Source organism: Manacus candei, unplaced genomic scaffold, assembly GCF_025592945.1.
Source record: "Manacus candei isolate 608988 ecotype Guabito, Panama unplaced genomic scaffold, ASM2559294v1 h1tg000013l, whole genome shotgun sequence".
Taxonomy (NCBI): Eukaryota; Metazoa; Chordata; class Aves; order Passeriformes; family Pipridae; genus Manacus; species Manacus candei.
Window position 1 is genome coordinate 6,456,594 of NW_026138061.1, and position 16,413 is coordinate 6,473,006.

The 16,413-nt window shown below is 39.0% G+C and overlaps 1 protein-coding gene across 2 annotated transcripts in view; it reads right to left on the reverse strand.

Annotated features, from left to right (window-relative positions):
* Positions 1-452: 452 nt before the first annotated feature.
* The window catches only part of ADCY8 (adenylate cyclase 8), a 127,491-nt gene continuing 111,530 nt past the window's right edge, over positions 453-16,413 (reverse strand). For both annotated transcript variants that reach the window (XM_051778525.1, XM_051778524.1), the window contains 5 exons: positions 14,274-14,432; positions 10,269-10,415; positions 4,833-4,925; positions 2,510-2,624; positions 453-1,030 (listed from right to left, as the gene is read on the reverse strand). In XM_051778525.1, coding sequence (XP_051634485.1) covers positions 543-1,030; positions 2,510-2,624; positions 4,833-4,925; positions 10,269-10,415; positions 14,274-14,432 — 1,002 coding nt within the window. In that variant the 3' untranslated portion in view covers positions 453-542. The remainder of the gene's footprint in view (positions 1,031-2,509; positions 2,625-4,832; positions 4,926-10,268; positions 10,416-14,273; positions 14,433-16,413) is intronic.

The window sequence follows — 16,413 nt, forward strand, 5'->3', positions numbered from 1 at the left end:
GACAAGATTCATCTCGTCTCCCAGATCCTCACATCTGGGCAGATAACATGCCTTAGAATTCTTTGGCTGTATGGTCTAGGTTTTCCCTGTTGTTATGGGGACCAGGCAACTAGCTTAGATGTGTATAAATTTATTTGAAGGCAACTGAGGGCGAGAAGAACCTACTCAATTTGCTTTTGCTTTGCTTTCATCTGAAAAGTGTGGGCAGTATTCCCTCCTTTTGCCATCACTAACTCCCTACACAATTCATGTTCTAAATCCCTCCTACCAGGGTTTTATTCTTGTGCCTTTCTGCAGGTAGCTGACACAGCAGAGTGGTGGCCTACGGCTACTGCTTCTGGACATTCAGAGGCTAACCACGGCTGGTGGGGAGACATGCTGGCACCATTGTAAAAGTGTAGGAATTTGAATCTCATAGAAATATCACACCGGTAAAAAAATCACACTTCTTCTAAAAAAAATTAAACCCTTTTTATTTGTATATTTATTTTTATATATAAAAGAAATAATAATAAAAAAAAAAAGAACACAAACAATGCTGATTATGGCAATTCAGTTTTGTCAGCCCCCTCTGCCTGGGCTGCTGCCTCAGATCCACCGGGAGTGAGCAAAGTCCTCCGGTTGTAATGTCCTTTTATGATTCCAGAGTTATTGTTCTCATTAAGGATTTGTTTCTGTTTTTGCCTGTTAAGAGACTGTACAAGTCCTAATACAACGGCTGCTAATGAATACTGTCCAGTCAGTTTTCTTGGTTGTAAGATTAAAGGATTTGGTTGTACTCTTCCTAGAAGAAAATATGTTTTAATTTTTCCTTCCTGTTCACTGATACCTTTGACATAAATCTCTCCTCGGTAGTCGAAGGCAAATCCCCGGTCCTTCAGGATCAGATACGTTTCTTCAGGCACTTGTATTCTGTCACTAACACCTGTGCTGTCCATTCGACTGGCTAAATTAACTGTTTTGCCCCAGATGTCGTATTGGGGTTTCTTAGCACCGATAACTCCAGCTACGACAGAGCCATGGCTAATCCCTAATAACAAATAAAAAAAAAAAATTTGAGAAGATAAATGGTTATACAAGGATGGTTAAAGACCATATTTGCTCTTAGGAACCAGATGAAGACTGGTTCAGATACACTTATCTCTGAGGTTAAGGAAGAAGTGTATATATAAAGAAACTAAGGGGAAAAAAAAGCTGGAAAAGCTACAAAACACAAAAAGTGATATCCACAGGGTTATTTTATAGGACATCTATGTCAATGGAATCATATCACTTATGTGTCATCTGTATTGTGCACATTATTATCAAAGTTCCTGCAAACTTATTCTCACATAGTAGGAAAGATTTCTCTGGAAGGATCTTTCTGCCTTGTTGAAGGCAACCTTGTTAGTGTTATACAGCCAGGAAATTACATTCTTATGTTCGATGAAGTGAAAATATTAAAGCATTCTATGAAGTTATATAATGACTGTATCTTGTAAGATTGTTGCATAAATTCCAGACAAGCAATAACTAGTTTTTTTCTGTAGCAGTGATTTAAACATATATTTAGTGAGACTGTAAGACACATCTCTGGAAAAAGGGTTTTAGTTTCTTAGGGTTTTTTAAAAAGATTTTTTTTAAATGGTCATAGAAATATTTCCAAAGAGTGTTGTATCCACGCTCTATTAAATCTTTGCAAGTGATCCACGCTTATTAAGAGTGGATGCCTGTTCCCTGAGAAATCTTGGGAACTGAGAGTTTTGCATTCAAAACTGTTAGGAAGTGCAGATCAGATCGTGGTGCTGTGACCCTCCATGCTGTGACTGCTGAATATACTTCAGATTTTCTACGGCAGAGTTGTAAATGACATGTTTCTTCCATGTGGTTTTTGGTTTTGGCCAGTGATCCAATCAGCATGAGAAGATTTACATCTTCAGATTTACTCCTTCTATGTGCCATATATCCATTGTTTCATGTCCCATTCCACTAGCCATCCAAGACATCCCATCCAGGATAGTAGCTCCCTATCACAGCGATTCAGAGCTGCTGCCACTGGCCAGATTGGAACTGAAATTCAATTTTTGTGCAAAACTAAAGTACTACTCTCAGGGTTTAAAAGAAGCTACCTCTACCCCTTTACTGAAGAAGAATCCTAGACAGGGAAATTAATTAGAGACTGTGTAAGTATGAATCCTGGGGCTAGGTCTGAGCTGTTCAGATCACTTTCTGTGTTATATCTACGGTCTCTTGCCCAGACTTGATAAAGACAGTAGCTTAACTACTCTTCCCACTCAGTTCACTGAAACTTTGAACTCCTGCAATCCCAAGTCAGAGCCAATATTATGCAAATAGAGTACTTTTGGTTTCTGATTTTGCCTAGGATGAAGTCAGTTTGAAAACAGAGGATTACGTATTTGGACTCTCCTAAATTGTACACATCCATGCATTGCTCCTGGAGTGCACTCTTTGGAGTCAGCTCCTTGCAGACAAAACCCCACTTTAATTCTTGTGTTTGAACCATGCTTACCAATACGGAGTTCAAAGTTGTTAAATGAATGCTTGTTGATCTCCTGTATGCTTTCATTCAGAGCGATGGAGAAGTCAGCCAGGGCACACAAATGTCCCCATTTGTCTTCACATTGCTGAGGAAGAAGTTATAGACCAATATGTTAGAAATGTTTTGCATTTGCCCACCCATCCCTACCAAGTGCCAAGTAAATTAATTTGGAATCTATAAGAACAGCCTCAACATACTAGATCCAAGAGAGGTAGGGTGTTATTAATGGTAATGCTTCCCATTTATCTTACAACACTTGCATACCTGGATAGAGAGAAGCTTGGTGTAAAATACCAAAGAAAGTAACTTCCTGTCAACAATCTCACAGACAATCATGAGAATTAAAAAGGCACGTGAAATCTATCTAAGGCTGAGAAAGAGGATTGAGATAGCTCAGGTGCAAGGGTCAAAAACTAGCGAGAACCAGAGATGACCCATGTAAGCAAGAGGTAGAGCGAAAGAAGTGAAAGATGTGATTCTCCTTTGCTGAAACTGTCACTCAGGAAAAGCACCAATTCCAGTGCTCTCAGGGATGGAACCATGACAGAACAACAGGGAAAGCCAAGTAACCTGGGACCAGTTAAGGGAGAGATAAAAGGCTCTTCTGTAGCTCCTTAATCACCTTTGCTTAGGGCAGTCAAATCACTTCCCGCTCTTTCCCCTACATTTTGATTCCTACAGGGCAGGCAATATACAGATGTGGACCAGCAGTGGATTTTGGTCTTTCCAGAACACAAACAGAGCAGATAACGGGGCAGGGATTCTCAAGAGAGGCAGTGGAGTAAGGAACAACTGTGGATTTGGCCCAATGATGGTGTGATATCATGTCATCTGCTCTGAAGCAAGGTAATTCTTTGTTCGAATGTCCAGTTTTTAGTTCAAAGTCTCTCTATGGGTCATGCAGTCCAGCTCTTTGCAGTTTTCATCATCCTCAGTGTTGAACCTCTCTCTGGCATCACCGTGTTCTTTTCACACTGTGCTTAGGCTTTGTCCTCAACCTCATTCTGATTGCAGCCCTGCAACCTCCCTCAGCAGCCTACACTTCTTAGATGCTGATAAGGTGGCAGACATATATGTATGAAGACAGGTATATCTCAAACATACTTTAAAATTCCATTAAGGTCTTATAGTTCAAGAAAAGAGATGAGTTAATCAGTCTCGGAAAGGCAGTGAAGCTTTTATCTCTTTGGATTTTTACCTCCCTCAAGAATCAAAAGAAGAGGTCAGGAGCCATGTAGCTATAACCAGCTACCTCCCTGATGTTCAGTCCTTCTCTGCCCATCTGTACACAGAAGCATTTTGACTTGGAACAATCAACAGTCCCATGCATGTCTAGTTTTGTAGATTTCTAGCTGTCAGCATCACTTGTTACTCTGTAGGTGGGAAATGCTCAGCTAGTTACACTCCATGTGTTTTATAATGTATTCTAGAAAAACAATGGAAAAGTTCTAGTTTATAAAGCTCTTGCTAATCTGGCTTCTGCTTTTCTGGCAATTGTGATCATCGTGGGCAGATCTGATTCCCAATCTGGGACTGATCCAGGGCAGCGCACCTCTTTTGTGATGCTCATCCCTGGGGAGAGGCACCAGTTGCCAAAAAGGCAGATTTGAGCAACAGCCAGCTTCTCACTGGATGTGTTTTAGAGCCTCATCTAACTCCTTTGGAGGCCCTGTTTCCAGGCAAGTTCTTGTGTGGAATTAATAATGTATTTCTCTCATCTGACTTATCTGAGGTTTATGGCTGTGACTGTGTATGTGTCCTCTGTGACTGATTTCCCCCTCAGCTTGCTTTGCTTGTTCTTCAGTTGAATTGATGGTCTGCTTTCTTTCTGATGTATAGTTATTGTGCTGTCTGTAGATAAGCTATGTCACAAAACAGTACAAATGCAGCATTACACTTGCATAAGGATGCTGTCAGTTAATAGATCCTCTCTCTTCATCAATTGTTGGAGGTTGTCAGTCATGTTCCAGTCTGAGTTACAGTGATGACTTTAGAGTATTTCTGAAGATATAGATAGACCTGATCTAGATTCATATTGGTGTGATTGAAAGGAAGTTTTTTTCTACTATAAACCTAAATTTGAGGAAAGAATCCATATGGTTCTTGTTTCAAGCAGAAGATGGCATTTCAATTCATCAAGAAGTGCAACTATTGTCTGCCAGAAGCCCCAAATGTCTATTTTATTTTAGCCAAAACAGCTTTATGAACAACACAAAGATAACACTAATATTTTTCGATATGAATGGTTAGATGAATCACAAGCTTTGCTTTTTAAAGAAAACTATTCTCTTACCTGTTTTTCAGGTGATAATCCTGACACGGCCATGTATGTGCTGCCAATTGTTTTAATTTTTTCAATATCTTGAAATCTCTCTTCACCTAGTAACTAACACATATGTAAAAAAAAAAAAACACCTGTTACTTTTGTAATTATTAACACAAAATACTTATACAGGTATGAAAATGAATCTTTACGCTTGTGGTATTTTCCATTTGGGTTCTGGGACACACTCATCTGGGCCTTTGCAACATCACCTACTCAGAGAGTGCATTCAAGCCAAATTGTGCTGTTTGGTAAATCCCATAATGGCTAATGTAAGACATACATATTCCAGTTTAACATAAATGCATCTGAGTCTTGCATTTCCTGAGGTATGATCACTGACTATTCGTGAAGACAAACTCTCTGTGTATGTATGTGTGAATAGAAGAAGATTTGATCACTTAAAAGTGTTCTTAAAACTCTTTTGGAGGAACTCAGTTTGCAAATTAAGTGTTGCTACAGCAACAATTCAGGTGATGAGACCAGTGTCCAAGGCCAGGCTGGATAAGGCTCTGAGCAACCTGGTCTAGTGGAAGGTGTCCCTGCCCATGGTAGGAGGATTGGAACTAGTTGGTCTTTAAGGTCCCTTCAACCTAAACCATTCTATGATTCTATGGGTGTTAAGTATGTATAAAGAACTTGAGAATCTGGAAAAGGAAGAATAAATTTAGTCTAGTGACTGAAGCACTGAGTGAAGTGAGAGTGACAGTTTGGTCCCTATTCCAAGTCTATATTTATGGCTTAACATAAGATTTTCATGGAATAGAAACCAGTCTTACATTCCTTGAAAGACCTAAGCAGAGTTCAGGATGTGGACTCAATCAATGACAATAGACTGTGGTACATGGCCATTAGTTGTCTCATCACAGGCTTTTAAAATGTTTATTGCTGATGTTAATGCCAAATACTCCTGGGATCTGTGATAAACTGTGTGGTATCTAATGAATGCAGGTATCAATATGGTTAGCAAATTCTGGGCAAAAAAAAATCTGTTCACAAAGTAAAGGAATTTCAAACTTTCAGTTCTAAAGTCTCCACTTGTGGTTTAAATGAAAAAAAAAGTCTTTCTGTGGTCAGGCAAAAATTTAATGAAATATTTCCCCCTTATTTTTCATACACTGTTGTGCATTCTTTTTCCATTCTGTGGGTTGGAATTTCCTGTCTATTAAGGGGATTATTTAATTCAAAGGGAGAAACATACCAAAGGCATAACATGAAATATCCCCTGCCATTGAACTAACCACAGTGTACGTCAGCTGGAGCGCTGGGGTCTTGGAAGCTTTGCTGTTCATGTGCAGATATTGCACCATCTGTCTCTAATGGGAGGCTGCTCAGCACTGAGCAGAGGGAATACAAAGCCATATGGTTAATGGCTCCCATCCAAGCCAGGAAACTCCGAAAACTTGACCTGCTTCTCATTTTTCTTCAAACTGCCAGAAAAGCCCATGATGTACCTTTCCCTCCTACAAGGGCAGCCCTTCCAACTGCTCTCTTAAAGATCATTTCTCGCAGCTCTGCCTTTATGAGCAGTCTGAGAGCACCAGGTGTGTGGGCAAGGGGAGAAAAGAGTCTTAGATGAAAACAGTCTATATTTTCATTTCCTCATGGTTGCTGGAAGTAACAGCAAACAGAACACTAATTTAAAACGTATAATAAATATCTAAAATTACTCTTTTTAAGGAAGAAGGAAACTATTGTCTGTGAGATAATTTAGAAGAAATGATCTCAGGTTGTCTTTTTACCCCTTGTTCATTATTGTTCCAAATCTCTTTTTTTTCCCCCTTGCTATATCTGGCCTGTTCAATAGCTTCTTTCCTTCTTCAAATAACAATCTATTTACCAATTACTTTCTTCACAGTATGACAGGTCAATGGATTTTGATATTGGGGAAAGGTATTCCAACTCAGTCTTAAATCAGCTGCTATTTGCTGCATTTTAAATAGGCTGCTAATTTACCACAATAGTCCAGGGAACATTTTCAAACACTAGAATGTGATTTGTGCCTTAAAAGCTTGATGCTACAGTTCTTGCACAGCCAAGGTTGTAGGGAGCTCAGACCTGGGATAACATGTACAAGATAGTAAAAAAAAGAATATTCCAGGACATGGCACACAACTGAAGGGTAATCGAAGGAAATCTGAAAACAGGATCTAGTGTTCTGTTGAAACCTCTACTTGTGGCAACATAATATATTAATAGCTGTTGTCATATTCATTATGTAAATCACTGCAGGATAAAGAAAATGTGAGGAAAAAACCCCAACTGTGAACAAGAAAACTCCTATTAAAGCACAAATCCCAACTGTAACATTAAGAGACATAAATGATAGATTAAAAAGGCTAGAAAGAATATTACATTTTAAAAGAAATCCTTCAAGACTTGTGATTTCAGGAGAAATGCTCCAATGTTAATTTTTGGTCCAACTTCTCTAAGACTTTAGCCTTGTATGTGTCTTAAGACTACAGTCATACAAAAATAGGTAATTATAAAAGTAGATTTTTGATGTTCATGTTTGTTTCTTTTTGTCAGTCCAGAAACCAACACCTCCAATTCTGCCTCAGCTGAGAGGAAAACTGGATAACTTGGAAATGAAAAGATTTGTGAACCGTGAGGGAAAAACCCCTGAGTGGAGGCAGTCCTTTGAGAAGAGTCAACCACCTACTCTCCAAGACTGACTTTTGGACCATGTTCCCCCAGCTCCCTAAGAAACACCCAATTACAACCTGACTGCTCCGTGGGCACCTACCCCAGGCAGTTTTCAGTGGCAGGTTCTGTTCCACCATTCACTATTTTTGTTTGACTGGCTTTGTCCAACATAGATCCATTACGTGGAAAGCAAAATAACAGATCCAGACTGTAACCCCACTGTTTTGCCGTAACAAGGAAAACCCTCTAAATAGAAGAAATAAGATTTCCTTATTTTCCAACTTTCCTTCTTTTGCACCTATCACATTTTCCAAGCCAGAAATTTGTATTTTTTCAATTTGTTTCAATTTGTGTTTTTACCTCTCCTTTCATTCAGAAACATCATCCTGGCCCTATGGACAGATCATCCCTAATACTATTATCTCGGTGATGAAAAGAGGGGACTCGCAGTGCAGAATCTGATTTGAGCTTAGGAACTGAATTCAGTTGTCTAAACATGTATGTCTAGTGTGATCTAGAGCACACTTTCCTCCAAAACTTCCAATGGCTTGCTCTAGAACAACATGAGTTTTCCAGTAATGCAGCATGGCAGCTGAAATCCCGTGTTGCTTTCTCAAATCAGGATATGTAAATGGTACCAGGTGCCCATGTCTTACACTCCTGTGCTTTCTACATTACGGTATCTCTACAGAGGTGTTCACATGATGCTGAGGAACAAAGTTTTCCCATGGGTCACAGGCATGTTCTGCTCTCAGTCTGCACATGTGTATTTTGCTTCCTGGACTGTATCGAGACAGCAGAAAATCTTGGCAAAGAGCGTAATGAAAAAAAGGAATAGCAACGTCATGTAGTGTCAGTCAATAGTTACATGGAAACCTAGATAGCCCTGAATGCCCAGAATGCCTTCTGGTTCATTTTCCATGGTTATTATTACTCCCTTGAGTTGCTTTTCTGGCATATCACCTTACACATTGCTTAGGCAGAATAAACTAATGACAAGACCATGCTGCAAGTAGGTTAGCAGTCAGCAGGGGATCACATAATTTCATTTAATACTCATACCAAGAACATACCTATTATTCAACAAAACATGTCTGGGACATAATACAGTCCCTAATTAGGTCCTTTATTAATTACAGAGCCGGTGTTAGGGGCCTGAAAGTAATATTGCGTTAAGGTTTTGATGAAAACCTTTTCTTCAGTAATCGCCGCAGCAACAATGGAATTTTATTGTGAAGATTGCGTGAACGTGCATGACAAAATATCTTAATGGAAAGACTATTGCCATGAATTAATTTAAGTTTGAGCAGTAATCATTTTAATCAGATCTGGAAAGAAAAACAAAGCTATTAATCAAGAAGCATGCTGACAGCTGTGCAAGATCTTGGAGGTAAGAAGTGGGTATTTATATCCATAGGGAAAGCAGTGCAGGAGCTTAGCAGGTGACAGTTCTTTTCATAGGAGAGTAATTTTGTTCTTTACTAAAATCCACAGGAATACATTCCCTGTGAATTCTTCTATTTCTCACTGATAGTTTTAGTATTGCACCAATTATAAGGATAAACTCTTAATTTCAGTGTCTCTCAGAGTTTGGTGATCTTAACCCTGGTTTTATGAGCAGCCACTCTATGAACATGCCCAGGATAAGGAGTCACAGACCAACGGTTCCACATTTTCCCCTTCCCTGTTCTATCTAGACCATTCCAGTCTGGCACACAGATGCAATCTCACTGATAAGTAGAGATGGTTCAAATTCTGTTTCTACTACTCAGGAAGCTGAGGAGGGCTACACACTCCTGAAAACTGCTTGCAGTGTATAGGTTAAAATTCCCTATGCCAGGTAATTTTGGCAGCATTTTTGCACCCTTCCTGGTTTTGAAGTTTTTTCAAAGCTCTTCGTTGGTCGATGCTTTGTGTCTTTTCTCAGTTCCTCTTGGGCTCCTTGCAAGGCTTGAAACCACCTGTCTAAACTTCCTTACTAAATAGTTAGCAGAGTATGCAATACTTAGTATGCAAATTCCTCCTTACTTACCAGGTTTCCTTTACTTCCACCTAGCAATAGCTACATTGGGAATCTGACTCTTTTTCTCCAGTTTATCTTATCCCTTCCTCAGCTCCTTTTCTGAAATTACCTGGACAGGATACCTAAATAAATTCTTTTTCCTTTTTGTCTCCATTAAAAATAAAATAAATTCCCTTCACCTCTGAATTCCTAAGTAAAACAAGCAGCTTTACTTCATTTACCTCTCTAAAATCCCTGACCAGACAATTCTCTTCAGTTAATATATCACCACCACCTTTCATTCTCTACCCAACATTTGCTTCTGTGCTTCACATTTAACTTGGTACTATCTTACCTTTAGCATTCATTGAGTCCATTCAAACAATACCTTCAAAACAACATTTTTATCTGTTTGCTTTTAGACCACTATTTTCCGGAACTGCTGAAATATGTTCATACTTATTTCTTCTACAGAACTAAGGCATTTTCTTCTTCTAGTTACCCAGATCTGTGCTTTTACTTATGAATGTTTACACTCAAGTATTGCTTTCAGCCTCTATCTCACTAGGTCATTCAGACCAATGTTTGGCAAGATGAATGGCATAAAAACAAACCAGACAATTTTAATTGGAGCAAAAAAAAAATCAGTCAATTATTGGAAGCAAAATAATTACTAAATTTGATAATTTAGGATGAGATATTTTATATTTTGGAACTCACTGTTTAAGCACTATCAGGTTTTCTCTAGCTGGTATTACCTCATCAAAGTCTGCAATGATTTCATTCAGCAAGCGCAGACATTCTACTCCTTGGTTATTCATCTCAGTCTGGGAATAAAAGTCAGCAAATCCAGGAATAGAAGCAAACATCACACCAACAGCATCATAGGACTGAGAGTATAATTCCTAAAAGAACAATGAAGAATGATGAATAAAGTGGTAACATAGGGAAAAAGTGTAATTAGCTGCAATTAAAATAGTTCTGTTACTTTCTCCATGAATAATACCTTAATATCTGATGTTGGCATTAGTGTATGAAGTGTTAGCCAAGTTCAACAGGATGAGGCTGACAGCTCTTATGTTTTTATTGCAGATTGTGGACAGGGTTTGCCCTTTCTTTGAAAGCCTGCTCCTTCTGCTTCTCAGGTCAAGGGGCTACACCAGCAAAAATGAAATAGAAATTTCCCTTTTAATTTATAAGGGGAATGACTTGAAGAAATGAAGGATTCATTTGCAAGTATGAGTACCAAATAACCGAACACTTAGACAAGTAAAAGGAACCTAATGTTTGCTATTTATTATTGTTTAAGTCTGTCTCAAACTTTTGTAATTGACAATATATTTATAAATTTATTTATTGACGGGGATAAGATGGGAGCACTTAAAATGTCTAATATGATGTCTTTATAAAAAATACTCTCAGTAACCACATTTTCTGGTGGATATTTTGTACTTCAAACTACTGCAGCTCTTTACAAGTTTGTTTATTCACAGGTTTCAGAGAGCCCTTACTATCTGGTAAACTGGGGTTCTTGTAAGGTGACTATGAAGCTATTTGGTTGCCTGACTCCTGGAGATGTTCCTGCTAATAGGGTTTGAAAGGAGAGAGAAACAGAAGTGAGGGTAGTAGTAGAGTTACTGGGGACAGAAAGCAGCTTATAAAGGATCAGTCACAGGAGGCTATTAGGACAAAGTATGCCCTGGAATAAGCTCCCGCTTACATTATTCATATAATTCACTCTGGTACTGAGTAACAGATGGAGGGCTTTGTGCCATTACCTGTGTGAAAATGTGGACAGTTCTTCTCTGAACTAAAGCTAATTTTTAGGAACAAATTAATTTCAACTTTAAAAATGCCAAGGGCAGAGCTTCACAGTAACTCCTGGTAATATACCACTACCATATGCACTCTCCTTTGTTGATTTTTTTCCCAAGATTGAATTTCCATAGTTTTACCCAATGGTGGACACTTCCATTTCTGTTTTGGGACTTTTCTCATGCCATTCTAACCTGAAGTACTTTTTTCTCAATGTTCTTGGTAGTGGCTTTAAAAAATTTTGGCGCTTTGGTCTTATATTAAAAAGATTTACTGTTGGTTGCCTTACACTTGATGTGAACACTTCAGGCTCTTCTTCCTTCATTCTGCTTCTCCCTAGAAAAGCATCCTGAATCCCAGGCCTGCACTTTAATATGCCATTAATGCTGCTACTTAGCTGGGCTCTTTAACAAAGCGTCCCACAATAAAAGTGGAGAAATTTTTCCAGTTTGCGAAGTCCCTGCAAAGCTTTGATTGAGAAAACACAATTGATTCCTTTCCTGCCCTTACACTGTCTTTCATGGAAGAAAATCTTCAGGGTTGTGGAGGCCACACTCTAAGGACACTCTTATTCCCTTTTGTGGGTATAGAGAAAGATAATACACAAATTAGTTTGTGGCTGTTTATGGAAGATTTGACAATATGTGCTAGGAGAAGCACGGACACACTCAGGCATACTCTTTCCTCAGATCATGAAGATAGAAAACAACTGGCTGAGCCTTCAGCTGCTCTGGTTTTCTATTTTTGGTAAGAAGCATCAAGGCAGAAATAATACATCCATGAGAAAATGCTACAGTACACATTTGGGAATTCATTTTTTTGAGAGCAGAGAAATTAACTTAATGGCCAGACATGAACTGCAGGATTGATTGTACTGAAATCTGGTAGATGTTACAGTCTGCCAGCTCATGCATAAATCATCCACAAGTATAGTTACTCTGGAAATTGCCTTACAAAAAGCAGGGGTGGTGGAATTGAATTCAGTGGCAAATTACTGAAGCATCAGCAGTGAGCCATGGGGCATCTGCTTACTTCTGAAGATTATTATGCATGTGACTGTATGTGAATGAAAGTGTAAGATAAAAAACTTATTTCCTGAAAATCCATAATGCAGATATGCCAGAATACACTCTTGGTTGGTGTCAGGGTCTGCTCCATTTGCAATGAAACATTTTAACCTTGTTGCTTTCACACATACATTTTCTCATGTGCAGAGCAGTGTTTTTATGGCAGTTTAATACCCACGGAGTGTAAAATTTCTCAAGAGATTGATTTCTAAAGTGCCTTTTCTTGTAGCTTCTCACTACAAGAGAAGCTTCATCCTTCTCTAGGTGATACTTGAAATCAGAACACAATGATTCCTCATTGTGCAGTCTAATTTGTCTAGCTATGTCTATTTCCAAAATGTACAATCAGAAAATTGTGGCCTTGATGTCTTATTGCTGCATAATGAAAGATATGTCAGTTCTGGCAATGTGAATCTTGCAAAATACCTCCCCATTTTCTAAAAGATTATTCCAACATTATGTGAGAATATTCCAGTTTTATCATACAGTAGACTTTATTTACAGATAATATTATAATATGCATTTGCCTTATTTCAAATAAGAAGTAAGTGATTTACTGCTGCTTTCAGAAACAAATTCTGAACTTTCCTTTATACCTCTTCAAGCTTTGTCTTAGGAATATCCAGAGTCTCCTTTAACATGTTTTTCTTTGTGTGCTGCAAACACTTTTTAGGAACATAGCCACAAACTATGTTTCTGAAATGGGTGTTTTGTTAACTGCTATAAAGAGGTAATTCAGGGGCAATATGAAATGGCAAAAATGTCCTCTTGTGTCTGAAGATATGAGAGCCTCAGGTCTGTTGCTGCCTGTTGCACAGACTGCTTCCATAATCACCAGCAGGGCTCTTAATAGTACTTCTGCAACACTATTGTAAGTTTGCACAGACATTCTGTTAAATTCACATGTCGTTTCTATGAATAATAGATCTTCATAGACTCATAGGTTAGAAAGGACTTCTGAATGTCATTTAATACAGTTTTCTTTCAAAGCAGGGCCAACTAGGTCAAGCCTTTCATGGCCTTCTTCAGTTGAGGGCTGATCTAGGCTCTGTCTTCACAGAATCACAGGTTTGAATCACAGGTTTGAAGAGACCTCTGGAGGTCATCCAGTCCAACCCCCCACTGCCAAGGCATGGTCATCTAAAGCAGGTTACACAGGAATGCATCCAGGTGGGTTTTGAATGTCTCCAGAGAGGGAGAATCCATGACCTCCCTGGGCAGCCCGTTCCAGTGCTCTGTCACCCTCAATGTAAAAAAGTTCTCCCTCATGTCGTGGTGTAACTTCTTGTGTTTTAGGTAAGGCCACTGCTCCTTGTCTTGTTGCTGGGCAGTACCATAAAGAGTCTGGCATCATCCTCTTGGCATCCACCTTTGAGATATTATATACATTAATGAGATCCCCTCTCAGTCTTCTCCAGATTAAAGAGGCCCAGCTCCTGCAGTCTCTCTTCATAAGAGAGATGCTCCAGACCTCTAATAATTTCTTCTCTATAAACACCCATTAGGTACTGAAAGACGAGAATGACATCGTCTTTCAGCATTTTGCTCTTAAAGTTGAACGATCCCAGGTCTGTCAGATTCTCCTCATATGTCATGTGCCCCAATTCCCTAATCATCTTGGTGACTGTCTGCTAGACTTGCTCTAGTAGATCCACATATTTCCTGCTGTTGAGTCTGAACATTGAAACATCAGTCCTGATGTGGCCCTAGAACCTTTATTTCAAAACATGAATTTTTTTTTTTCAGTGTGAATCAGATACAAAATATTGGCAGTATTTGTGCAATAAATCCTATAGAGAACTAAGTTTCAACAATTTCCTAACAGATCTGCTTTTCTTTTACTAATTAAACAAAAATATCAGAAATAAAACTGACACATACTTCATTATCTCGATCCTTCTCCAGGAAGTGACGGGCAACATGGCTGGGTAAAATATTCCGTAGCATGTTTTCATTGTGCTCCCTCAGCTCCTTCATTTCATTGATTTCTTCTTTTGCTTGTACACGCCACAGAAAATCCAGCCTTGCTGTGTATTCGAGCTGTAGTTCCAGAAAGAAAAAAGAGACAAATATAAAGTAGAGATTGTATTGTCATCCTGGAAGGCTGCTTGTGCTTCAAGCTTCAGTGCTGCTGAAGATCTTTGGAAGCATTTGATTTATTTGCCAGAAAAAGAGGTTATTTCTTTGCCTTATGTACATTTAGAGTCACAGAGCAATCTTGGGTAAAATAATAATTGTCATATCATCGCTATGGTAGGTGGATAGAAAATGTCACAAAATTATTTTCCTTTTAAACACCTCTTTATTATTTAGATAATGGAGTCAGACAGGAGTTAAGGTATTGGCATATATTGGTATTGACATGAAATAAATATGTTCCCCTTTTCATATGTGTTTTCAAATTAAGTGAGTTTCATGACAAAATAGGACAAGGGTAATTCTAAACAACTGGCAGAGATGTCCTTGTCAAGGATAAGTATCTTTCAGCAAAGCTATATATAACAGCCCAGTGTACTTCCAAAGAGAACTTTCAAATCTGTAGCACCAAAATGACAGTTATACTGTCGGGACACACACTTATTTTCAACTTAAGTCTTCCAAAAAATAGTGGAAAACATGCTATTTGTCACCCCCTCAAATACTCTGTCCCTGATGTACTGTGGGACCAGAGCCTGCAATCACAGTTTAGTACAAGGACAGTGGCAGTGCCTGATACCTTGCTACAAATTGAAGTTAAATGGTTTTCAGTGCTGTGTGTATGCAGAACAAAAGCTGTGCACAGCAGAGCTTATATATGCATACATATATATGCATTGTTTAGTTCTATATATGTATATAGGTGCATATTCATATATATATGAATGGCAACTGTCTGCTAGCTGAAGCAGGGAATATGTCAAAACATCATGTTGCTTGCCTGAGAGGCACATGTGTGTCAGTAACATGGACAAGACCAACACTGCCAGAACTCTTGTGCTTCACACTGAAGAAGAAGTTTTAAGCAGATTTTAAGGCAGCTGACACAAGAGGTGACTTATTAAGATACAGCATTATTGAAAATGATGAAAATATTCCTTCAGTCAGTAAACTGAAAGAGAAAATATATTTGTGAAGTTTGAGGTCCCCTAATACTAATAATACCCATCATAGAAACATATTATGCCAGCAAATAGATGAATTTTTACAATTTTGAGGGGCATCAAATGGTTTGTCAAGAGATTCTGGGATTAATGAATTTTTGGGGATATAATTCATGCACCAAACTGAAATAAAGGACAAACCTGCAGTGGGTGGGAGTGACTAAGAGGGGGTTCAGGCATTGTTTAGTGACTCATCTTGGTCACATATTTAAGTCAGCAGCAGTGATGAATGGTGAACTCTTCAAAAGAAAATGCAAAACACCTTGCAAGGGAGCTTATAGGTTGACTGTACTCCAGGGAGCTTTCTTTCCTAAAAGCTAAAAGTGACAGTGGTTTGATATAAACTTCCAAAGCCTGTATGCAACTTGGCAGTGATTTACTTGCCTCTGGGTGCTGTTAATACCTTTATAAACAGTCTCTTTTCTACTAATATGTTGATCTTCTATCTTGGGACCATTAATTCCCTTTATTAATGGCACCAGGGGCCCCTGGTGGTCTAGTGGTTAGGTTGCAGCACTCTCACCACTGCGACCCAGGTTCGATTCCCACTCAGAGTAAAATTCCCCTGGGCAGATGGAGCTCCTTCAGCCCTGTAAGGCCATCCATCTAAGAGAAGGTCACTCTGAACAAACCTACAGTCTGAGGACCTCGCTGCCACTGTCCAAGCTCGCTCGGCCCCGGCAGATGAACCTCAGGATTAAAGGGTGGGCTCAGTTCAGCACACACTGTGTCTCACCTAAAAAATCCACTGCGCAGGCTCGAAGGGTTAATGACCTTTCCCAAATCTTCGCTCGTGAAGACTGGCCATACTAATGGCACCAAAAAAACCAGTACCTTTAAGAAAATTTTTCAGTATTTTTCAGTTTCCTTCCCACTTCCTT